At 40.3% G+C, this 25,731-nt stretch overlaps 1 protein-coding gene across 3 annotated transcripts in view; it reads left to right on the top strand.

Annotated features, from left to right (window-relative positions):
* Window positions 1–25,731, top strand: part of cacna1ha (calcium channel, voltage-dependent, T type, alpha 1H subunit a) — a 42,481-nt gene that overhangs the window by 2,372 nt on the left and 14,378 nt on the right. For 2 of the 3 annotated variants that reach the window (XM_037256409.1, XM_037256406.1), the window contains exons 3-13: window positions 18,066–18,177; window positions 18,593–18,726; window positions 19,333–19,430; window positions 20,310–20,469; window positions 20,936–21,260; window positions 21,635–21,727; window positions 22,971–23,209; window positions 23,277–23,800; window positions 24,261–24,427; window positions 24,488–24,682; window positions 25,467–25,618. In XM_037256409.1, coding sequence (XP_037112304.1) covers window positions 18,066–18,177; window positions 18,593–18,726; window positions 19,333–19,430; window positions 20,310–20,469; window positions 20,936–21,260; window positions 21,635–21,727; window positions 22,971–23,209; window positions 23,277–23,800; window positions 24,261–24,427; window positions 24,488–24,682; window positions 25,467–25,618 — 2,199 coding nt within the window. The remainder of the gene's footprint in view (window positions 1–18,065; window positions 18,178–18,592; window positions 18,727–19,332; window positions 19,431–20,309; window positions 20,470–20,935; window positions 21,261–21,634; window positions 21,728–22,970; window positions 23,210–23,276; window positions 23,801–24,260; window positions 24,428–24,487; window positions 24,683–25,466; window positions 25,619–25,731) is intronic. The other variant, XM_037256408.1, reaches the window with a different exon arrangement.

The following is a 25,731-nucleotide window of genomic DNA, read 5'->3' as shown; positions in this document are numbered from 1 at the left end:
TTCATCTTAGCTTATCTCAAAGGTTTTTTGTTTTTTTTAAACAGAATCTTTCCCCCCCGACTAATTAAAGAAGTTTTTTTGGGGTTGTTTTTGATACAAAATCCTGCTATATTCTCCCGAGAGCAGACTGGGCTAAAGTAATAATGTAAGCAAAAACTAAAGTTCGGGACTTGAGTCTCGAGGGAACCCAAACATTGGCTGCTTTTCACATGATTGCATCAGAGGAAATATCCCATTGTGCATTTTACTTGTTGCGTATTTTTTTGCATCGTATTTTATAGTTATATTATTTCAAGTAAAAAAAACAGGCAGATGGTCAATGTTTTACAGCATGAATGTGTTTTAACCGCAGGCAAAATGAAGTCATCCCTCATGTATGTTTTATGGTACCCCTGTGCACGTCTCTGTCTGGCAAGTCAACCATTTTGTGCTTAACAATCAGTCATTCTTATATTATGATGCAATGCAAAATCAATTTTTACGTCCAATTCGCTACCTTTTATTAGCCTTCAAGTTAATACGCCGCCTGCTCATGTTTTACCGCACTGTTAGAAAAGAACATGATGTGCATCCAAATCCAAACATCAGGAAAGTAAATTGAAGACAAATCACTGCAGCATCCAGCTATTCTTGATGTAGTTCGGCGGGTGGTGTAAAAACAAATCGGGATATGAGTCACCATTTATTCCCCCCCCCCCTTCGTCTGACAAGATTTGACTGACATTTATTTCATATCGACTTAGTAGTTTTGTGGCTTTTAAAATGACGCGAACGGTAGCTGCTTGTCGCTGAATCTTCTAACCTTGTCTTCATCCGTAAAAATACTTCATGATGTTCCGCTTATGTAATTGTTTCGAGGTTCCTTTACGACCTGTGTTCGACCTGGCTTAGTTACCGATTAGAGTCTGTCTGGCCTTCTACGGCTTGTGAAACTGCCCTAACATTTAAATGACATTTAAACAACACGATAAAATGTGATGTATTTGGACATAACGGGAAGGAACAGGAACAATTATTTTTGTTTTTGTCAGTATGCTCGGTTTTTTTTTCATGTGAGAAGAAATGCTCTTCTCATAAATAATGGCGGGAGCATATTGTACATGGTTTCGGTATTTACTGTACTTGTCAGAACACAGAGAGAGAAAAAAATATATTTCAGTCTACCTCAATTACATTCCCATCGTTCCAAAACACATTAGGTCAACACTAAATAACCAGCTAACATCAGTTGGGAAATCGCCAACAGGGAATACCCTCTTGAGATTAATATTCTCCTTTCATACGGAAGGACGGTGCCAAATGACTTATCCATTAAAACGAAAGACGAGCTCACTTAGTGGAAAGCCATTGAGGGTGAAATACATTGTCAAGGGTGTGTTGTAAAAACCGAGTGGGGTAATTTGGCAGACCCATGTGGACATTTTGGGACATCTTATTGGTAGTTACCTGATTATTTTGTTATATACCGTATTTTCCGCACTATAAAGCGCACCGGATTATAAGGCGCATAGAATAAAGAACTCAACGTTGCTCAAACGTTAATGCAATCACAAAATAGTAACACTAGAAATAGTGAAAACAATAACAATATATCAATAACTCAATGTTGCTCAAACGTTAATATCACACAACACACAAAATAAACACGTAAAGCTTACTTTAATAAATTAGTCCTCATCCATATTGGTCCATATATAAGGCGCACCGGATTATAAAGCGCTTTTGAGAAAATTTGAGGTTTTTAGGTGCGCCTTATAGTCCGGAAAATACGGTATATATATTTTGGTCAGCTTTTCAACATAATGTGGATGCAAAGTGTGCGTGCGGAGATTGATTCGGTATTTGAAAGGCATCGGTCATGCGCGATGGTAAAAAGTGGTTAATAGTTGGGTACGCAATTAGCATAACGGGCATTGGAGCCGCACAGCATCTCATTTATCATGTTTATGATGCTGAGCATCATTGATGAAGTGCTGTGCTGGCCGACACAACATCTGAGGTGTGCCGGTCTCAGTTCAAGCTGCGATTGCATCTGCGAGCCATTCAAGTTATTCATCTAATGGACTCTTGACGGGTTGGTACACAGGGGGAGGGGGGGGGAGACGCAACTTTGATCATGTTTTTTTAATTCTTTCGCCCTGAATAAAATAAGAGGGCAGCAGTTAGTTTAAAATATCTTCAAGCTAAGCTGAACAAAAGTTTTGCATGGAGTGCAAGTTGAGGGCTGTTGTTTTTTAAGTTTGTACTGATTCAATGGGGAAGATTGAATTGAAAAATCCAAGTCAAATTTAACCTGAAGTGGCTTAAGTGGGGCAGTGACCCAACAGATCCACTAGATGGCCAATTTCTTCCCATCAAGAAAGTTTTGGGATATTTCATGGCATATTTTAATTAAATACATGTTACTGCATCACTTGTGACCTAATTTGTTGTTTAAAGGCTGAAAAAAAAAAACTCTTACTAGGAAGAAAATTAACCTGAAGTTGCTTAAGTGGGGCAGTGACCCAACCGATCCACTAGATGGCCAATTTGCACCCATCAAGAGAATTTTGGGACATTTTATGGCATATTTTAATTAAATTCATGTTACTGTATCACTTGTGATCTAATTTGTTGTTTAAAGGCTGAAAAAAAACCAACCTCTTACCAGCAAGAAAAAAAACTATCGGTAATGGAATCGCAAGATGACTCTGGTTGATTAGATCAGATTCTAGGGGTCGGACAAGGTGAATGGATTTTAACGAGCGGATTCATCTTGTATTTCTGTCTCGATTTGTCATTTCCTACTGTACACTCACTTAGCATGCTGAGAGAGCCTCACATTTCCTCCATACATGAATACAAGTGAAGGCTGGTAGATTTCTTGCCTATGCTGCTAAATCATTTACATGATCATATAGGAATACGTCAAATATTTGATCAGACCTATTTATCGTTGGGAAATTGAGCTCTAAATCAAAGTGGTTCACATTGGAATGCTTTTCGCTTGATTTTTTTTCACAAGTGGATAGAATTGTTTTTTTTTTTTGGTTAAAATAAGTTGACCTTGAAGTCACCAGGTTGATCCTCGCCTCCCGTCACTCGGCTAAATATATTTTGGGATGTGTTTGCAGGTCTGTGTATCAGTTGCTGTGTATTTATCCCCGCATATTGGTCTGTTTGGGTTTGATGACTCATTATATTTGGCTAGAACTTGTGCTAACAGCAGATTGGGGGTCATGAGGTGTTCATCGCTCCGGAGACGGAGCGATCTTGCCTCGCTGACGTATTAAGTGCCAGCACACTCCACACCTCTTAGAATAAGTGTGTGTGTTTCTAACTCTAGTTTTGTGGACTCGATCAGAAAGAAAGTTTTCGCTCCCTTATTCCCCATTGCAGTCTGCGGTCTTTGTTCGGAAGCTGATTAGCTGCTGGGTTATCTTGCCAAGGTTCTCCAAAGTCTTATAATGTTCTTTGTGAGTGATAGCGTTCATGTAGAAGCATTGTAGATGTAAAAAAGTCACGCAGGAGTAGAAACGGTGTGTTGCGTCAAGCACTACATTGTAATGTTAATTATATGAGAAAATGTTCACGACGTCTCGAAATGAGCTCATAATTATCGTAACAATAAAAATAGCTCAAATGTTAAATTGGAGCCAATGAAGTCGAACACATTTTTTTTCCCCAGTGCATTTGTTCCTCTGTAATGGCATTTGAAATAATGCCATCGTGAAATCGTTTTTAATTTAACAGCCAATGCTATCATTAACATTTCAGCGTTGATGATGTCATCCTGTGCATTTTTAACATTCTTCACCACATTTGACTTGGAAAACACTTGGCTAATTAAAATAATGAGGTCCGCTTGTTTCACAACTGCTGAGCCAGGTTGTAGTTCATCACAGGATACATGAGTCAGTAGTATCGGAGGTGAAAGGTCAACCTGAGAGGAGCATCTGTTTCAATTCATAGGATAATCTGACAGAGTCCAATATTGAGTTTCCCGCTCGCCTAAGTGCACTCATAATTTAAAATAGTCAGACAGGTCACTGACTGATGTCGTGGTTCGCTTGCTAGACCTTTAAAAATATACATATAAAGTAAAAAAGGCCAACGAAAGATTATTTGTGCAATTTCGGATCATATTTTTTTCTGCTCTCCCTCTGTGTGCTTGTCGCTGATAAAATACATGGCTGCTGTGAGAGCAGCTGTAGACAGACATCTGCCACCCGTGAGACATGCATCGCTTGTCACCAGCTGAACCGGCCGTCCTTCTGCTCTGATACTATCAGACAAGCCAGGTTGGCCATGTTCTGCTTTGGAGTCATCGAATAACCCACTGTTCCACAACACACTGATTTAATGGATAATTTAGCACAATGTCATCAGTGATTTTATGGCCACGCCTTAATTTCGTACTCCCTGTTGGGCCACTTCAACAATTTATTGCATTTGACTCGAAAACTGATTTGTCGTGGATAAAGTATTTGCAGGGCTGAAGTGGCCATCTGGCATACAGGGCAGATGCCTGGTGGGCTGGTATCTTTCGGGGCATTTACTTATTTCCCTTAGAGACCGGCCCACGATTCAGAGATAGAATCCATTTCCAATTTCGACAGCAAACGGAACCAATCCATCAGGTTGACCACCGACTTGGAATGAACTTTTTTTTGTATGTTTACTTTTGGTGTTGCATCATACTGAGTGCTGTTTTGATGAACAGGCGTTCCTAATATTTGGGCCAATGTGGGAAGACTAGCAACAAATGACAGGCTGGACTGATGATGAGGATGCCGCCCTCTTTTTTTTTCTGGTACCTGCTTCAAGACATAACAATTCCTCTACCTTACACTCCCTCCAAAAAAAGCTGCAGCTGGTACCGTGTGCTGGCTTTGTTTCCCCCCCCGCCCGCCCCCTCCCCTCATGTCTTTGTTCTTTTGCTGCTGCGTGAGTGTTGACTGCAAATGCATCAAATCACTTGTGGATCTATTTTCGTGGTTTCGCATAAGGGAGTAGATCAGTTATGCATGTTTACCCCCACCTCCTTTCAATATTGCAAACTGCAGACTGAATATTTTTTTTTCGTAACTCCAAACTAGGGTGACTAAATACAGACAAGCTGGAAAACTCAAGTCATTTGTCATGATGCTTCTTGTTTCTTAATTAACTTGGCATGAGCTGGCAGAGGCAACCATGCATTGGGATTAAGTCTTCTCTAGGTGGATAAGAGTAATTAAGTGCGGGGCGTCTCCAGGCGTTGCACAGGTACACTTAAACATTTATACTCCCTAACTGGGGATTCTTAAATAATTAACCTAAAAAGAAGTTTATGTGTTGAGAAGAAAATGACAGGGTCAAGGGTCAGGAGCGAAACCTTGCCTGAAGCTCTTTACTGTTTTTGCACCATCAAGAGGCTGTTTAATATTCAGTTATGTTTTTAGGTCACATTTCCTGTCTTAATGAGTTTTTGTGATCATTTGAGATTTCCCCACAACAATGAAAAACACAGCAGCCCCTCCGCCATGTTGCCCATCACATTACTGTCTGATGGTTATTATGATAGAAATGAATATAGAGCGAGGCAGTCTTTTATCGCCCTTTTTTTTTTTTTGATGTTTCAAATGCAAGATGTCAGAAGTTCTGTTGGAGTCAGCTGATGTTGCAACCCAGCATTTAAATGGGGGCACGTGTGGGAGTGGCTGCACGTGTGTGAAGATCCACATCTTGTGTGTGTGTCGGGTTGAGAGTAAGTAATGCAGAGATGGATGAATAAATAAAAGATCTGGGGAACCCATCAACATCCAGCACTATGTTGTCATGGCAATGCTGACAGCACACCAGTGTGTGTGTGCGAGAAGCAACACTGCAATGTTTCAGCTTGAGTCAACGACAACAATAAAACTTCATTCCAAAAATGATTATAAAATAAAAATAGCAGAGTTTACGGGTCATGCTTTCTAAATCCTCCTTAAATCTGTTTTATTTACGATATGTGCAATATAAGTGTCTTCCCTGTACCTTAAACTGGGTTGGCTTTATAAAAGCTTACGCATGAGCGTCCAAGAGAAGCTTTCACAGTGCACCAATAATGCATATTGCTGAATACTTAAGTGCGTCTCCCGAGAGTTCTGAAAACTGCAGCTTCTCTTACTCTCCGCAGCACGTGTCTCTGCTTTGTCTACAAAATGGGCCGACCTCCGCGGGAGCGAGTGAGTGCAGTGAGAAATGCAGATTTTGGTGTGTGATTTTGCGCCAAATGAAACAAGGACGTCTGACTTTGAGCAAGACGGCTATTGATGGTGAAGAAACGCGGCCGATGAATTTTGAAGCCCGTTCGTTCAATCGACTTCAAACATGCGAGAGAGAGAGAGACAGAACTGTGAGAGCAAGAGAGGTAGAGAGAGAAGTCTAGGACAGTTGGTTCATCTTGGTAAAGATGCTGGACTAGAAAGTCTACCTGGTTACTAGGCAACAGAACAGCGCTGGTGCGCACTGTTGCAAAGTGGTGGTGGGAGCTATCTAGAATGTGTGTAACCATGCTTCAATAAGTCAATATTTATTTTTTATGAGAGCCGCAAGGGCCGTTTCAAATATTTTGCCTTTGCAAAAATAAAAGGAACACAGAATGATGATGATGATGATGATAATAATAACGGCCCACAACAGCCATTTCAAATATTTTGCCTTTGCAAAATAAAAGGAACACAATAATAATAACAGACCAATCTTTGACAAATGCAGTTTTTAGTAAAAAAAAAAAAATCAATTTTCTATCCAATTTGTTGTTTGCATCTGATTATATTATACAAACAAAAGTAAAGTGTTTTGCCGCATCGTAGTTTTTAGTTTGGTAGATTTACATTGCGTTCCAATTAATCACAATTTCAGGTACTAAACAATCCACATCAGTTTGAGATTATTTATTCCAGAGTGTTTGCACCTACCCCCTTGTGTGAGTGTTATTGATGTGAAAACCAATCAGCGTTCCTCCATTGTAGTTCGGATCGAACCTGGCATTGTTTGTGTCAACACAATCATACACACAGACAAATGAGTCAATGCGATTGGATTCCTCTTCCACCCTGCAGTTAGACAAACATTTAGTTAACGCCATGATATTTTATTTTTTCTATTTGTGTGCTTGTGTGTGTCTGTGTGTATCTAACTCTTGTTAAATGTCAGTTAGGCTTTAATGAAGAAACGCTGCTCTCAGTGGCCCCCTGTCAGTTCTCTAATGGACCTCTATTAACACAGTTCATACAAATACACACACATATTGAGACACTCTACTTTTCCCTTCGCGCACACACACAATTACACAAATATGCACTTGAGCGAGATTAAAGAGTGTCACGAAGCAGCTGACCCAGCTCGAGTGTTTGCGGGGTGCAGGATGTGATTTAAAAAAAAAAAAAACGGACTTTGGTTCAAGTAGCTGAGGTTGGCTATTTCTAATTTGTTTGTGTGTTGAGGGTCTGCTTCACTCAACAAAACATCGTTTGAACAAAGTGACCAGAGGCGGCGTAGGAACAATGCTGAAAATTTCAGCGGGGACATATGACCTATAAAAAAATGGCCGAGTCCCCTCTTCCGTTGAGTAGATAAGACCCCGTCGCTATATGATGAATGACCAATTCACAATTGCTATGCCTTGGTGATCTTTGCGTTCAAGTGAGTGTCATTATTTTTATTCTCATTATTATTGTAACACAATCTTAATCACCAGTTTTGATTCATGTCAGCGCTTGAACTCGGTGATCACTTGGATTTATTGCCGGTTTGAAAAGTTTATGTTGGGATGATGGAGCTATAACAACAATAGTTGTGTGATTGTTTTTATTCACGAGTGGCATGAAAATGTGCATCAGCAATAAAGCATTGCTGGAGGCCTACGGGAAATTAAGCTGTCAAAAATCAGCAGCACAGCATGTTGGACACTGTTTTAAAATCTTACGTAGAATGTTTTGTTTGACTTGTGCTCCTGGAACTATTTTGATAACATTTGCATGATCCAAGACTACCTTCAGCTGCTTGTTTGTATGCTGCTTAGCTTCTCAGCAAGCAAGTGCTTAACATGAGCGTGAGTGACAGACCTCCCCCGCACTAAGCTCTGTTCTGGTTCCTTCTGGTTCAAGGTCTTGAGTAAGAAATTGAACAGGCACTCCTTTAGATGAGGTGCACACTATCGGGATGCTCCCCCTAGAACACATTTGACTATGTGAGCATTCAGGAGACACAAAAAAAAAAAAAGATTTTTTTTAACCAGTGTCTCGTTATGCAAAGGTAAGCTCACATATGCCCCAAGCATCAGAGATGATGCAAAGGAACCATATAAAAAAAAAAAAATCCAAAGATAAGATCTTCATGCTGTTAGTTCAAAAGGAGCTGCACATTTGAACTCACAATTTTAGAACATCACCCTGCAGCCAATTCAGGTTTCTAGCTTCATGGTAAATTGGCATACTTGGTCTAGTTTACTCATCCTCAGTATTTATTTTAGTAAAGTTTTGCATATGGATAACAGCTGTGTACCATGAAAAGCTTTTGTGGATCAACAAACATGATCACAGTATCCTAATTAGTAGATGTTCACTTGTTGCTAGGCAGAATGCCCAAAACGTCAATTAAAAAAGAAACTGCCGCATTCACACTCGCATATGCTACAGAAGGTACTCCATAATGATAATGCACAACTTTAATTTCCGATCTATTAATTTTACAAGATGTATTAAATATTTGGCAGCATGGGTGATGAGCGATGAGCTCGTTTGCCAGGCGGTTATGAGGCTTGGACTTGAAATCTTCCTGCCAAAGTCAAGCTGGGATAGGCTTGTGGTTTATCTTTTTTTTTTTTCTTCCTCTTCCTCCCTCATCAATGCATCACACTGACTCCTCTGCTGTACTGACAGCTCTAACCTCTTATATTTATTGCAAAGTATGCCATGAGGCTTTCCTCACATCTTGATGTTTGGGAGACCTTGCATATTATTTCCTAATTTGGTAACTGGCACGGTGAGCCATGTCGAGTGTGTGTTTCTCTCATGTGTGAAAAAGAATGTGTGTGTTTGGTTTATCGTACCTTGCATTTTTCTGAATGATTCATATCAGGTGGTGTGTGCGTTTGGTATTTAAAATAATGTCAGGCTTCCTGTTTTACAGCAGACATGAGAACATTTTTATTTAACCTTTATTTACCCAGGCAAACAATTAAGAACAAGTTATTTACAACTGCGGCCTGACTCAAAGAACAATGGCTCTTTGAGGGGGGTGGGGGATGGAGTGCTAAAAAATAAATAAAAATAATAATAATAATAATAATAAATGTTGGAATATCGTGTTCTTTTGTGTCGAATGGCAATTTTTGTAAAAGATATTCAGAGCACAAAACTGATGTTAACTAAAAAAAAAAAAAAAGCTCCACACCAGAGCAATAGTAGTAAAGCCCGGTTAATTACTTTGTGACGAGGGCAAGCGGAGAAAGTGCAGAGAGCAGAGTAATAGGTCTGCAAGCTTGAACGACCATCGCTATCAATCTGTGCCTTATCGTCTTTAAACCATAAAATACATGCTGAGCTTACACGTGTACAAATACACGCTCAGCTGAAAACACTGATAATGTGCTCAAAGCTGTTTCCTGACAATAACAGCATTATTGGACTTTAAGCAGCTTTTATAGTCCAATATGTCTTCTCGTAAAATAAATGTAATTTAGATTTTAAATGATAATTATGACAAAAAATATTATGACTGGTTTCACCACAACAGAACAGACTAATTTTTATCGACCTTCCCAATGTCGTTGCGCCACTTTGAGGCCCCACACCAGTTTGCATCATAATGTTTACTCCGAGTGATCTGATGGAAGCTGATTTATCTCTAAGGTCGAGATGGCTTTGACCTTTAATTTCACTGGAGGGTTAGCTGCAGGGGAATGGACAGGCGTGGTTGGAGATCCGCTTTGTGGGAGGAAAAGATGCTAATTACCGCTACTGTAAATCTCTTCTCGGAGCTCCCAAATTACATTAGTGAACATCCAGAAGCATGACTTACATTTTAAGCGGGAATATATGAAGAAAAAAAAGGTTTCCGGAGTGGAACTACACAGTATGCAACAGCTGGTTTAGTTATTGTATAATGCCCATGTGCCTTTGCACATGACTTAATATGATTCTTTTAATCACTGCCATTCTTCCTCTTTATCTACGGCCGCATGCATAATTGATTGAAATTAAAAATTGGTCTGACCAGAGAAAAAGAGCTGTAGCCATATTTTGCTAGTTTATACGTCGAGGTACCATCGAAAAACACAAATCGTGTATTTTGTTACACTTCGGGACATAAGTGCACATGCAGCAGGAGGCTGTCAAGTTGGGTTGTAGTCTTCTGTCGGGTTTCCTCAAGCATGTGGCAGCCCCCTTAGACAAGAGGAGAGATAACGATGAGGAGGAGAAAGGAATGCTGAGAGCAAGGCGATAGGGATGGTGGCCTTGGTTTGCTTAAGAGTAAAATGAAAGAGATGAAAAATGGCGGAAAAGACTGAGCAGAATATAAAAATGCAGATTTTCTTTTGGCTCTGCACTTCAATAAAAACAAAAGTGTTCATAAGGATGATGAACTCTTTCATCTTCAGTCTAGTCATTGTTGTTGTGCAGAATTTTGAATTTTTCAACCTTTAGACTTGACTACAGAGGACCCTAGGGAATGGTATTTTTTTTTTTTATTCATATATTTTTCATTGTTCTGCACTCCACTAACACTCTGGACTTTGATACAGCACAGCTCCAAGTAGCTCATTACTAAATAGAAGGATCATTAGATGGATGGATTTGCTTTAATCGTGTAGCAACAGTAGATGATTTAGAAATGGTCTTGAAAATGAAATAATGAATTTCCCAATAATGTCAAATTGAATCTTGGGCTGCATAAATGTCAACGGTGACGCTTGTTTTTGTTGCTCTTCTTCAGCCAATCAAGAGACAGACCTGAAGAAGTGGTGATCAAATGATATTTGACTTGTTACAACAATGTGTCGAAATGAGGTCAGACCGAGGCAACAAATAAAATCAAGCCGTAGCGTAATATATTATTATACTATTTATCCCTACGTGTCCCTGGTCTTGTTAAGATCTGATTGCACAGAAGCTTTTGTCAACAAGATTGGTGCAATCTCTTGTGCTTGTGTGATGACATGGTGTCACTAGAGATGACTATCTGACTGCCAGCCTGGTGCGTCAGCTTGCAGCATGTAGAAGTGGATCTGAGGCTGTCTGCTGCTACTCACAGCAACAGAGTGACTACTGTATCTGTTTCTATGGAAACCTGACTCGAGACACACTTGTGTATAAAAAAATCATTGGACTCGCCGCTTTTCAATGCGCAAGTAGTTAAATAACACATGCATGTAAAATATAGATAAGTTGTGTGCAGCAGTGAAGTATCATCATGCATTTATTACTGTTTTACATCTGCAAAGACTTTTGCTATGAACGTTTTAGTATTTCTATAACATAAAAGTCATGTATTTGACATTTGGTGTTTTGCTTCTAAACATCATGGCGGCATAAAAACAACATGTAATCGGATACCTTCAGATTCATATAGATATGTCCGGTAAAGCACTACTTTTGTCTAAAGCTCCTCAACTCACTTAAATAGTTTCTTCCATGGGTAATTGACACCTCACGCCAAAAATATTTTAGAACTAGCTGTAGATGCTACAAAATGGCAGCAAAGCACTACTTTTGCCTAATTTTATTTTCTCCAGTGTTTAACAGGAATCTTATTTGCAATGCAACTTTATATGAATTTGAATTTTGTTACTTTTTAATTTATTTAAATCCACTTTTACATCAGGTAGTCATCAGACGGTAATCAGAGTAACATGTTTACCCAGCTCGGATATTAACCCTTGTCCTTCCTGTGCAGCTGCCGTCATTTTTTTTTTTTTTTTTTTACTGACCACATTGGATACAGGAGTAAGGAGAAATATTATGATATGTAATAAATTATCATTTTCAATCAAATAACAAAATAAACAAAGCATAAAGGGAAGATTGATTATAATTATTATCACCCTAAATCTATTAGGGGAAAATAAATCACATAATTTCCCCAGAATCATTAACCAGGCATGTTTATTAGATTTTTCAGTACAACTACATGTATCAGTTCATCTTCCCACCCATTGTGCTTTATATTCGAATCTAACAGACAGTTCAACTCTGGGCGGTGCTGAAATAGTCTTTCTTTAATTGAGATAATTCCATGTACCATAATTAATAACAATTACTATCCTAGTTGTAATTTCCCCTTGGGATGTAGATTGTAATCAACACCTGCTGGTTTGAGAGAGAAACCATGCAAAGACTCTTGAGGGAAAAAAAAAAAGTAGACAGAATGCAGTAATCTTCTGCAAGTGTGTGGTTTCCATGGTAACTCAACCTGAAAATATATTCAAATTCAATTATCCCTTTTTACGGATACACTATTTGCCCTTCACTGCCCCGAATATGAAGCGCCTCCTTTTTTTTTTTTTAACACTCTGCTGCTCTTCCTCACATTTTCCAAGGGGAGTTCAGTTGTGTGAAAAGTGATTCGGAACAGGAAGTTGTCTTTGCTGCACACATTGAAGCTGAAAGCACATTTTTACTAATTTGTCAAATATTTGCATGTGCATGTTGCTGCGTGGATGAGTGCGATGAAGAGGAGGTGTTTTACAGCTTGGAGGAAATAAGCAGAAAGATTTTTGCGAGAAAAAGTGTGGTGCAGTATTGCAATAGCCTGCGAGCGTCGAGCACAGTGGTTAATACAGAGGTGTCAAACTCATTTTTGTCACGGTCATAGTTTCCCTTGGAGGACCATTATGATGTCATTGACATACAGTTCATACAGTATAGGTTACTAGTTTTTGAATCAGAGACTAGTAAAAAAAAATGTTCAAATAATTTAAAAAGATTACTGATAACCAAATTTGCTCTATTTTTTAAAAGTGAAGACAATTTGTAATTTTAATTTTTACAATTTTAATTTAATTTTTGCAAAATTAGTCTTCATGGGCCTCATCCAATGATGCAGCGGGCCGTATCTGGTCTTGGGTTTGACACCGATGGGTTAATCCATCTCAATAAATTTCCTCCTGCAATCTGTGCTTTTTTTTTTTGTTTGCACACTATTTTTATTTCCTTCCCTCCATCATCTCATTAAACCCGACGACTCCTTAGTCAAATAAAAAGCAGATGTCTGGGTGCAAATGTACACACCCGCCCCATGTTCTCTAATGGGATCAGTGTTTACATCTTGTTTAACGGTATAATCTGACACGTCAGTGTGTTATATTACCTTTAATGGCAGCACAAATAAAAAGTTTAAAAAAAAACACGGAAGTGAAAAATGACTTCAAGCCGTTACTGTCGTATAGCACTCGGCGCCTTAGGAGTCCATACAGCTTTTTCAGTAATGTGTTTTTTTACAGCCTCGCACTTCATGAAATGAAAAATTGTAATTTACAGCAGATGCTTGTTTCAATAATTTCCTTGTGATTCAATTTAGTCATCTGATGCTCTGAGGTGGTTCCTGGAATGGAGTCATTGAAGTGGGTTGGTTCTTTTTATATCCTTTTGGTTTGAAAGTCAAATCAAATATGTTGTTAAATAGTTTTGCATTATGGGCTAAAAGCTTTTGTATTAAGACTGACATATGATGGGAGACGACATTATATATGATTGTGCAACGTCTAGACGGAAAATGTAATAAAATCCGTGAAGCAGTTCAGATTAAAAGCTGATGTCAGGTTTTTTTTCCTTGAGTAGGAAAAGTCCACAAAGCTAAGAAGCCTTCTGCTGCGGTGATTCATTGGGATCAATTTCATGGATTAGTGGTTGCTTTATCTACAATTAGGTACTGATTTCTCATTGTGTTTATTTGTGAGGGACTTTGAGTGTTTTGTTTAATTTTAGGTCATTAGGGAAGCGAGTGTGTTTGTCATAGAAAAAGGCAGAATTTGAAATGCACATTTATTTACTCACTTTTTATTTTCTTTCCTACTAAATCAACGAAGGCATATATAAGAATAATATTTTTGTCTTTCTGAGTATCTGATGATGTCACTCAGTGACCAAATAGCTGGATAATTTTTCTTCCTGCAGACACCTATATTAACAATACAGCGCTAATGATTCTCAATATTTCTCTCATTTAACGTATATCTTCAATGAGCCACACAAGATAATTGCTCATGTAACCTAGCCAAGAAAAAGAGCAGTCAGCAGCATCAAACAGATATGAAACACATTAAAGTGGGGGGGGGGGGAAATATTTGGTGGTCAGCACTATAGTGTCCAATCCCCTGGAGAGCTGTGTGGCTCCTGAGCAACGATGGAAATTCACTGAAAAGCCTGCACTGAAACAGCAGGAGCACAATTTTCAAAATTACACTCAAGCAACCCGAGAGTCCCATGAAATATTACAATTTAACAGGATTAAAAGAAACCATCTTTGTGTGTGCACGTGATTGCCGAGAGGAGGTTAGAAGAAAAATGTATCATGCATTGTAGCTTATACAGGGATGGACAGGAGACAAATAAATGGGAAATGGGAGGAATGTGATTTTTTATTTCCACTCTTTCCCCTGACATTTGTTGGTGAGAAATTAGTTTAGAGAAAAGAGGATGGCAGAAGAAGAAAACAGAGGATAGAAACTATAGCCGCTGCTATGCAGATAAAAAAAAAATCCTTCGACAAAGCCACAAAAAACTCTCTGCGTTCCTGTCCTCAACTCTCTCTCGCTCTCTCTCTCTCTCCAAGTGTGGACAGTTTGGACTGCGGCTGGTTACTTAGCAACCGGAATCCTGTGGAAACTGTGTCAGACGCAGAGAGAACATAACACAATCAAAGCGGCCTTCCTAATCGCTGTAATCAGTCAGCATGTTTATGTCTGACTGTCTTCTTTGGTAGTCATGTTGTCAATACATCACATCATTTACACACGCAACACCTGGTAATGACTAAATTGGATCACCAAGAGTATTGCTTTTAAATCCTGTAAGGAATGTCGTCCGGTTTGTTCATGACATAAGAAATAATTTAAAAGGCGGTGTAAATATATTTTCAAGTCCCGTACAAGTCTAAATAGAAGACTTTTCTCTTTGTATGTGCCACAATATGGCGGCAGAGCACCTTCTTGTATGAGATGAGTGACTGGATTGACGAGATGAAGCTCCGCCTCTCATTTCAACATATTTACTTAACGCCAGAGCATTTTTTAAATTTTTTTGTGGCAAGTTTATTATTCTGCCATGTAGACCGTGCGCCTCTCCTGCGCTGAGTTGAAAGAAAACAAGAGGAGCCGCATCCTTAGGCCTGGCAATAAATCATATACTCCCACAACGGCGCAGACGCCCGTTTGTCACTGAGAAAATACCAAAAGAAAGAAAATTCCACCTTTGAGCACAGTTAGACAGTTTTTTTCACTAGACTTGTTCTTGGCTGGAAAATAGGGCCGTTAGTCTTCAACTTTACTGCAAAAATGTCACATTGGAGCCAACGACTCAAGTTCGAGCTGAACGCCTGTTTCAGGCGTGTTGTGTGTGTGCCACAGTACAAGGGCAGGCCCCACCAGATGCATCGGCCCTATTTTTGGCTTCCTGTATCGCCCTCACTCGTTCTGTCCTTTCTTTCATCCTCTTTGACATCTCCGACACACACACATATGCGCTCTGACTCCGAATTCACGTCATCTGTCATTTCGTTTAAAAAACATAGGACAAAAGCACGAGAGGAACAAACTTGCAGCATAGCGCCAAAGAATGACAGAAAGGGAATCCTAGTGTAGAAGTGCGTCACGCCTGCTTCGGTTTCCTCTCCGGGGTGTCGCGGGCGAGGCGGGGAGGTGTGAGGATGGGGATAGAGAGATGAAAAGAGCCAGGTAGGTGACGAGGGACAGAGGAGCCAGTTCAGGGACAGGCTGATTTATGAGCTTCCGTTTCTTGCCATCTTTGGGGACTTCTGCTCTGGGATGAGCAGATATGAAGCTACGTGTACGTCCTGGCCATACTGTTGGCGATCACGGATTCTGTCTGGTTTTTTTCTTGTGAAGTTTTCTCCTTGGCAGATGATCAATGATCCAATCACAGTTTAGAGTCTGGATTGGGAAGACTCTTTATTGAAACATCACCAGGAGAGCGGAGGACCTTGTTGACAGTACAGAAAGGACACAATGAAGGAGGAGGAAAATGTTTTCTAATACAGAGCGGGAGAGCATGGAAGGGAACGCAAGCTCATTAGCGGGAGAAGGAGGACACGCAGCCTCACATGGTCCGATGCCAGCTGCTGCTTGTCGGATGTATCACAATGTATTCCTCTGAGATTGATCTCATCAACAAATTAGTGATGGGATGCTCGAGTGCTGAGTTGAACACGTTGCGTAACTTTTCCCAACTGTGATTTTTCTGCCCATGATTATCCTTTTGAGATTAGAAAAGCTATTTTTTTTAATTCACTTTGTGTTGTTTATCAAATAAAAGCGACGACCGGATCCGAGCTATAGGATTGTGACGATGTCATTACATCCCATGCGATTCAGTTTGCCCTCTTCTAATGATCGAGGGATGAACTGGAGCGTGAAAAAAAAAAAGAAACAGCGTAGGGGTGCAGTTAAATGGATTGCAGAGGAGGTGCGAGGAAAGGAAACCGAGGGGGGTTGGGGGTGTAAAAAAAAAAAGATCAGAAATCCAAGTGCTTGATGGTGGAGAGTGAGAAAAGGGGTTAAAGGTGAAAGTCAAGCTAAGGTGAAACAATATATCTAGTTAACCTTGACAGTATATATATTTTTTTACCAGCGCCAACCTGGAGACATGCAGCTCTATAAAGTTAAAAGCGGACTTTGTCAGGTCTAAACAAGCACTTTGTTCTCTTTGTAGTTGTCTTGCCGTGTTCTACAATGTACCAAACATGAGCTGTTATTACTCAGCTGCAGTCAAACAACAACGTGATTCTTTGTTGTCGTCACTCAGCAGTCTTTCGCCGTTGTCTACCGACTCAGCTCTGCTCTCGTGTGCACCGACGCTGACCTGACAGCTCAGCTGGAGCGGGCTTAGCATTTGATTTTGTGTGTCTGTGTGTATGTGTGTGTGTGTGTGTGTGTGTGTGCACTCACTCTTTGAGACCTTTCCAGTGTTATGTTGTATTTTTGCACATAGTATGTGTCAAAAGGTTGGTAAAGGTGTCGCTGTTATGTCTCATCAGCAGCCGTGTGTGTGTTGTGTGTTGTGTGTGTGTGTGTGTGTGTGTGTTGACATCCCACCGGTACTGTGTAGCTGCCAGCCCCAACGGACATTTGACGTCTATAACCGTCAATGGGAGTGAATGAGTTAAATGATGGCCACTCATGAGGTGGTTTACCTTTTGGTAAATTAACTTCTTGTGCATCTTTCGAAATATTAGTTGGAATAATAACAGGAGAAAAAATCACGGTGAACTGCTCTATGGGACAGAACTAATTTGTTCAGATTCTCCGAGACACAAATCGACCGTAACAAGCGAGAAAAGGAGCGCTTGGTGGTCATGCATGGCTTCCCTTTGAGCTTCCACTCTAGTGATATCATTCTCTTATTGTCAAAGTTGTGTATCACATGCAGATATAAATATCTGCAAAAAAAAACTTTTTTTGTCATGTTTGTGCCTTCAGGTTATGGCAAAAGAAAAAGTAAAATGGCCTCAATGTTCCAAAACAGTAACCCAACACATTTATCGTATGTGTTTATTTGTTCGTGTGTGTTGACTGCAGAGATTAAAAAACAAATTAACGCAAACAGAGCACAAGGAGGGCAGCAAATGATTGAAGCCATTCTTTAAATATTCTCATTTTTATTCAGCTAAATCCTTCATTTGAGAAGGAGCCTTTGACCTTCCATTTTAATGTTGATATTTTTCTCCCAGCCTCAACACATTGTTAATGAACACTAGCAAGATTGTATCACTTTGACGCAATATCTCCATTTCACAATATGATTTAAGATGAAGTTGTAATTTATCTGTATTTTTTATTTGTATCACATCCTGCACGTTTGAACCTTAACTCCTTCCCGTACGTGGTTCGAGCACGTGTCCATGTTGGTGATCCTCCTCAACTGCGTCACCTTGGGGATGTATCAGCCCTGTGAAGATCTCACCTGCTTGTCAGAGTGGTGTCGCATACTCAAGGTTTGTTGAAAAAATCCAAGTGTTCCCACAAAAGCTAAAAAAATAACTTCCAGAAGAATCAATATTCTGTCAAGTCTAAATTGATTCACTATTTCCCCCCTGTATGGTTCAGTTTAAATCATTCCTGAGCAGTTTAGTGTGACTGTAAAAAAAATCATGTCCCATTTTGGTCAGATATTACTTTCCAATTCTGCCATAAAAAAAAAAAGAAATAGTGATTATATATTAAACTGGCTGAAAGGTAATAAAAAATCTTTTCCCACTTTATTTTGAAATTTCCAATTAATCAAAACACTGATAAAATGTCACAAATTTGGAATGAGTAAAAATAATAGATTTTTTCCAATATATGTAAAGCAAATTGCTCTTTTTAGCGTTATTTTTTTTTTCTGCTCTACGTCTGTTTTCCCTTCAGGCATTGGACGACTGTATATTTGCTTTCTTTGCGGTGGAAATGATCATCAAGATGGTGGCCCTGGGGATTTTTGGCAACAACTGTTACCTTGGCGACAAGTGGAACCAGCTGGACTTTGTCATCGTCATGGCGGGGTGCGTCTCCCGCAATGTTTTTCTTTTATGCGCGGCAAATTTTCAACTGTAAACCACCCCGTGAGTCAGAAAGCGATATTGTGTTGTCGCTATGTTGTGTGAATTTTTTACACACAACAGAGAAAATGATATAAACAGTTTTGTGCCCTGTGGTTTATCCACATGACTGTAATATTTTTTTTTTCTACTATGCCTCCGAGTTATATTGTAAACACCAATGGACATTTTTTTTTTTTAACTATCGTATTTTCTGCACTATAAGGCGCACCGGATTATAAGGCGCACCTTCAATGAATGGCCCATTTTAAAACTTTGTCCATATATAAGATATATACATTTGGCCCGCGGGCCGGACTTTGGACACGCCTGCTGTAGTGGCTCAATATTGGTCCATATATAAGGCACACCTGATTATAAGGCGCACTGTCGGCTTTTGAGAAAATTGGAGGTTTTCAGGAGGTTGCGCCTTATAGTGCGGAAAATACGGTACTTCAACACTTGCATGTCTTTTTTTCTGCTAATACATAATAGCAATATTATCTTAGTCAGCATGTTTATTTTTTAAGTGCATAAACTAGAAAAAAATTGTTGGATCTGTGCCCTTAGTGTGTTGGAGTACTCTCTGGATGGACATAATGCCACTTTCTCGGCCATCCGTACCGTTCGAGTACTGAGACCTCTACGGGCCATCAACAGAGTACCGAGTAAGTCCTGGTAGCTCCGTGATATTTAATACAGGATATTTTTTTAATCCGTAATCTACACTCGGATTTTTCTTTTCAAGCTATCTAATCATCTCATGCACATGAAGATTTTTTTTTTTAGTCCGTAGGCAGCGAACGTCCTACCTGCGACCTTTTAATGGATCCAATAGTTTGCCTTCGGGACAATCTTGACTGCAGCCATGGAGAATGCGGCGTGAAAATTATATATTGTTAAAGCCATGGTTATGTGTGAGCTCCCTGAAGGGGGTTGGGGGTTGTTTCTGGTTGAGGGTGACATATAGGTTAGCTTTGCCTGCAGCATACTCAAGGTCAGGGTAGACACAGACAGGCACACTTCCACCCTAAGGACCCAAATGCTTGTTTCCTCAAAGGTACACGCAATCCTTACAGATGTACACCGCCCGCCCAGCCCGTCTTATTTTTCATTGTTTTCAATTGTCATCAAGAGATCAAGAATTCCCAGCCCTTTGCTTTCACTGTCTTTGTTTGATGAGAACTTGCCATTGTTAGGCAGATTTGAATATGTATGTTAGTTGCAGTGAGTCATTTGCGAGACTGTAAGATGATAAATGGGCAGGGATCAAAAATGAAAAGAATCACATGACAAGTCTTTTTGAATCGGATGCTAACTGCATGTGACAGATGAATTTATGTAACACTAGCCACAAGGAATTTGAATTCACATCCCTAAGGACAGAATTATGTCAAACTGTCACATTGCCTGTTATCATTGCATGAAATTATTTTGGCCCTAGGAAGTCGATAACAAATAAAATAAATTTGATCGGCATAATCTGCAACTGGTTTTGTATTTTTATGTTTAAATGCTAATTTAAAATCTTGTTTCTCACCTTGTAGGTATGCGAATCTTGGTGACGCTGTTGTTGGACACCCTACCGATGTTGGGAAATGTCCTTCTCCTCTGCTTTTTTGTCTTTTTCATCTTTGGGATTGTTGGGGTCCAGCTGTGGGCGGGGCTTCTGCGAAACCGCTGCTTCCTGGACCCTAATATCAAAGAGTAAGTCGCAAAAAATATCTCGCTCCTTCAAGGCTGAGCGTAACACCTACAGCAAATTTTAGAGAAAGCCGATTTTTCTGGAAAATGGAACAAGGAGTCAACGCACTGTAGGAACCTCTTGACATATGTAGACAAATTGTTCCTCAGGAATATAACATGTCAAAAGTTCCTCGCATGTTCTGAAAACATGATCATAATGTTCCTTCAATGTCTCACATTTTTTCCTTAATCTCAGTCAAATTAAGACAATAGCATCAATATTAATAATTTGTTGACATTTTCAGTTTATTGTTGTAATACTCTTTAGTACCGTATTTTCGGCACTATAAGGCGCACCTAAAAACCTCTAATTTTCTCAAAAGCCTTATAATCTGCTGCTTGTGGTAATTTATGAAGACCTCAAAATGACTAGAACTGGATTGGATACTTTACACATTGCAATTGTTCCATTTCTATTCTTTTCCAGAAAATACAATTTGGATATCAGTCCCTACTACGTGACAAACGACGGCGAAGACAACCCATTTATCTGCTCGGCAACTCGTGACCACGGCATGCTTCGCTGCCATGACATTCCGGCCAAAACCGAAGCCAACGCCGAGTGCCAGTTACCGGCGCTGGACCAAAGTTCAGATCCCGTTGGAGGAACCCCTACTTTGGGAGGGGACAATGGAAAGGGATGTGTTAATTGGAACCAGTACTACAACGTGTGTCGCCCTGGGGAGTACAACCCTCTCAAGGGAGCTGTCAACTTTGACAACATCGGCTATGCTTGGATTGCTATTTTCCAGGTAAGGCGCACTACACGTTTAATTTATTTTTTTTCCTCGTGACATTGTTGCACGTCCGGTTTAGTTTTGGCTGTAATGTGCTATGCAAGCTGAGGTGTAAAAGGTGAGGTGTGAGTTTATTATCGCCTCGGCTGAGCTCAGCCGATGATTTCAAGTGTCAGCATCCCAAATACTCATTAGTACGCCGACTCCACCGAGGAGCTGTGTCAGTCCTTTTGATGTATGCACACAAATATGTACACACAAATACACACGTGGTTTATTTGTAACACACAAACCAAGCCGAAATAATGCATCCAACGCACATTTAAGGTGCGTTTGTGTATATTCATGCTAATGACTGCTTCTCTTCCACTTCTCTCTTTCTCAACCAGGTCATCACACTGGAAGGATGGGTGGATATCATGTATCATGTCATGGATGCTCATTCATTCTACAATTTTATATATTTTATACTTCTCATTATTGTAAGTAACCACTTTCTTTCAAAACAAAATAGAATACATTCCTAAAATGTGTTGTTTAGTCACAATTTTGCCATAGCAGAGCTGACTGAAGTATTTTTGAATGTGTTGGCTTTGGTCATGTAAAGCCTCAAGATGTTTAGTTTGGTCCTGGCTAGATCTGTTGCTCCATTTTTGTATCCAACCCAAGGGAGGGGGAGTCTAAATCTGCTCAGGAGTGGGCTAGACTAGGTTTTTGGTATTTTTGAAGCGCTATATAAAAGGGTGCGGCGGAGGACGTTCAAAAAAGGGCATTTTGCGCCGTTGTGGGTATGAGCACAACCGACTCTCATTCAATAATTGTGCAACTGCAAGCCAGTCTCGCTTTTACCTGTAACCTAGACCAATTCAAATTGCATTCCTTTTTTTTTTTTCTTACACTGAGGCAAAAACAAAAACACCACGATATGAGTCATGACTTTAGAATTACGAACGTAAGAACAAATCCTTAACTGAACTTGGAGCTTGAATAAAACGAACACAAACACCGAACTCAGCACTTACAAAAGTACTCTTGCAATTCTTTAATAGCAATCATTTGACTTGGCTCTGTATTGTCGGCATTATTGGGGGTTTTAGTTCTCAGCCAATTTGCATATGTTTAAAATCTTGCTCCCTGAAGATGTGCTTGTGTACTTGCAGTTCACTTCTTCTTTCTGAAACCCAAAATAACCTTTCTAAGCGCTGCTTTGAGCAAAGCTTCTCTCCTACTGTATCATGTCCTATTCTATCATGTATAATTTCCCTTATCATGCTTTTGTGTAGGTTTTCAAAGATCCCAGCTTAAGCGATATTTTGCGCCGCTTCTATGAGCTTGCTTGTCTGCCTGTCGTTTGATGTCAAAGTGCTCATTATGCATTTGGAGAATAGTTGGGGAAAATTGGGGGCAAGAAAATAGGCTGTTAGGGATGCTGATGATAAATTATAGAAAAACAGAGAATGCATGAAACATTTCTTTGTCCTAGTTTTGACCTGTTAAATAAGCATTTTGATTGATTAACTTCCCGTTCAAGACGTATCCTCATTTCCGAGGCTGATAAGTTGTCTGTTTTATTATCGTCATTGTTTAGCTAAGCTCCCTGAATGTTAATTAAATGAAGCCCTGGTATCAGTTGTAAAAGGTTATTTTCATAATCCACAGGTAGTGAAAAATGTCTTTATCGACTTTCTTATCAAGGTGCTTCTTTATCTTCACCTCCCCAATTAGGTGGGATCTTTCTTCATGATCAACTTGTGCCTCGTGGTCATCGCCACCCAGTTCTCCGAGACAAAGCAACGGGAGAACGCTCTCATGCGGGAACAGCGTGCTCGCTTCATGTCCAATGATTCCACGCTTGCCAGTTACACTGAACCGGGTTCATGCTATGAAGAGATGCTACGCTACATTAGCCACCTTTACCGCAAGTTGTCACGAAGACTACAGAGGATATACTCTGGATGGCACAGGTCAGATATGGAATGTAATGTTGTGTTCCAGAACTTCCAAAACAAATGTTTTTTGTTTCTTTACTAGTAAACGGCGTAAAAAGGTGAATCCTAACGGCAATGGCGGCAGCGGCAATAGCGCTGGTAACGCACACAGCCACGGCTCCGGCAGGGCCCCGGCTCCGAGTAGCGCTTTGTGGTTGAGGCCGATACACAACCTGCTGCAGCACCATCAGCACCAGCACTGTTCTCACCCCAACGGGGGGCAGCACACGAGCGGCGTGGAGACCACGGAACATTTAGCCGAAAAAGGAGGAGCCACGGAACTGGAGATGAAGTCACTTCCTGTTAGTAAAGGAAGTCGGAATGGAAATAGCAGTGGCGGCAATCAGTTGGCTGTCACCCAAGGCATGGGGACCACGCTCAGGAGAGTCAACGGAGGGATGAACTACCCGACCATTCTGCCATCGTTTGTGTGCAGCTACAGCAGTAAGACACCGCCGCCTCACGCCCAGCAAGGTGGAGGCGGTCCAGATCAGCACCCGCCAAACCACTCAACAACCGAACAAACGGAAAAACTCAACAAACTCTACCAGCTTGTCGGACAACACGGTAAACAGATACACACTCACCCGAGTTATCGTTAAATTCATTTCCTCACGCCAAGTAAAGATCTCCTACAACAGAACTTAAAATATATTCTAGCGGAAGCACCTTGGCATCACATCAGTTACTCGTTGATGAAGTCAGTTCATATCCAAAATGCCAACCTTATCTTCCACCCCCGTGAGACTGTGGTCTGAAGCTCCCAGACAGCAATTTCCTTTCCAACGGGGTCGAGTCATCGTTGTCATCCCGGAGCTGTGAATCCACGGGTGGCTCCAAGTGCATTTATTCATACCCACACCTTAATCGTGACACTTTTGGCTGCTGCTCAAATAGTAATAAAAATTTAAGACACTGGCTTTGGCCATTGGACTTCAGAAGTGAAAGGCCGATATCATTATATGACTGCTCATTGCAAAAATTTCAATCGGAGCGAAACCTCATGCAACATGTGACCCTCTCTCAGGTCATCAGAGTTTGCTGTACCAGCTGGCAGGGGTTATTCCCAGTCCACTGCTCCTGGAACTTCTGAGCTGCCCTCTATGTGCACGTAGTCTGGAGACCTTGGAACTGCAGTTGGGCGACTCGGAGGGTTGCAAGGGAGAAGCCGATGGACTCCACGACTACCCCCAGGTCACTACAGATGGCGAACACGGTTGATTAGTTCCTTTGTCTGAAATTATCCACTTTTAGGGAGGAGATCTAAGAGGCTGCAGAGGTCGGGGCAGACGACCTAGGCCTCCGGAGTTCAAGAACAGAGCACTTCGGGCGTGGATGAAGTTCAAGGAGAAACTGAAGAAAATAGTGGAGAGCAAGTACTTCAACCGAGGAATCATGATTGCTATCCTCGTCAATACTCTCAGTATGGGGATAGAGTACCATGAGCAGGTACGAGAGCTTTTGGCAATTTGGTTTACATGACAACCCAACTGAATTTTGTCTTGTGTAATCAAAAATGTCTGGTTGTCCTTTGTGTTCCCAATCTCTCCCTAAATGTCTCCAGAGAACGTGTTTGCTCGTAATTGTGTCTCTGCCTAAGCTCCTGTTAGCGACATTAGCAAGCTTAGATGTTGCATAAGTGTTCTACTCCTTCATTATTCCTTTTATGAGTGCATACTTGTGAGCAGAGCTGTAGGAATGTTGGAAGCGAGACGAGAGCTAAACAAAAATCAGGATGTTTAAGTTTGTATGGTATTTAAAGTATGTTGGATCGTGAGGACAAGCGGGTCAGAAAATGGACGATTGTATTTGTTAGTCAACTGGCTTTTTGTACTGTCATGGTGCACCAATTATCATTTATATGATGGTCGCACTCAGATAAATCCCTGTAAATAATACAAATGACTGAAATCATGGAGACTCGCAAGCTTGTGGATAGTTCAATGGAAATGATTGCACTGCAATTTGCGGAAAATGACAAACGGCACTCTATAGTCGATTGTTAAAGTACCACGCTAGCTCTTAAATCATCGTCGCTGAAGATTGAAAGCCTTTTGTTACGGCTTGTCAGTTAAAGTCAATGTGAACACACCAACCTGGTAAGCACCTATAAAGTGTTTTTTATCGTTCAATATTTCAATGACAATTTTAGAATCACCTTAAAAAAAAAACATTTTGGTAAATAGATTGGACAGTCATCCTTAACCTATTTTTTATTTTCTCATCCCCGCAGCCGAAGGAGTTGACGGATGTGCTCGAGATCAGCAACACTGTCTTCACCAGCATGTTTGTTTTGGAAATGGGATTCATGATTTTGGCTTTTGGCCCCTTTGGATACATCCGAAATCCGTATAATATATTTGACAGCATCATTGTTATCATCAGGTACACGTTTAATTTGCAATATTTGGGCAGAAGCATTGGAAGATTGTTGACAAACAATAAAATATTTTTTTTTTTGGCCATTGATAATATTTACAAATGTTATCAAATGTCTT

The sequence above is a fragment of the Syngnathus acus genome, chromosome 8 (assembly GCF_901709675.1).
Source record: "Syngnathus acus chromosome 8, fSynAcu1.2, whole genome shotgun sequence".
Classification (NCBI taxonomy): domain Eukaryota; kingdom Metazoa; phylum Chordata; class Actinopteri; order Syngnathiformes; family Syngnathidae; genus Syngnathus; species Syngnathus acus.
Note: the sequence above shows the minus strand (reverse complement) of the source record. Positions and strands in the feature narration are given on the sequence as shown.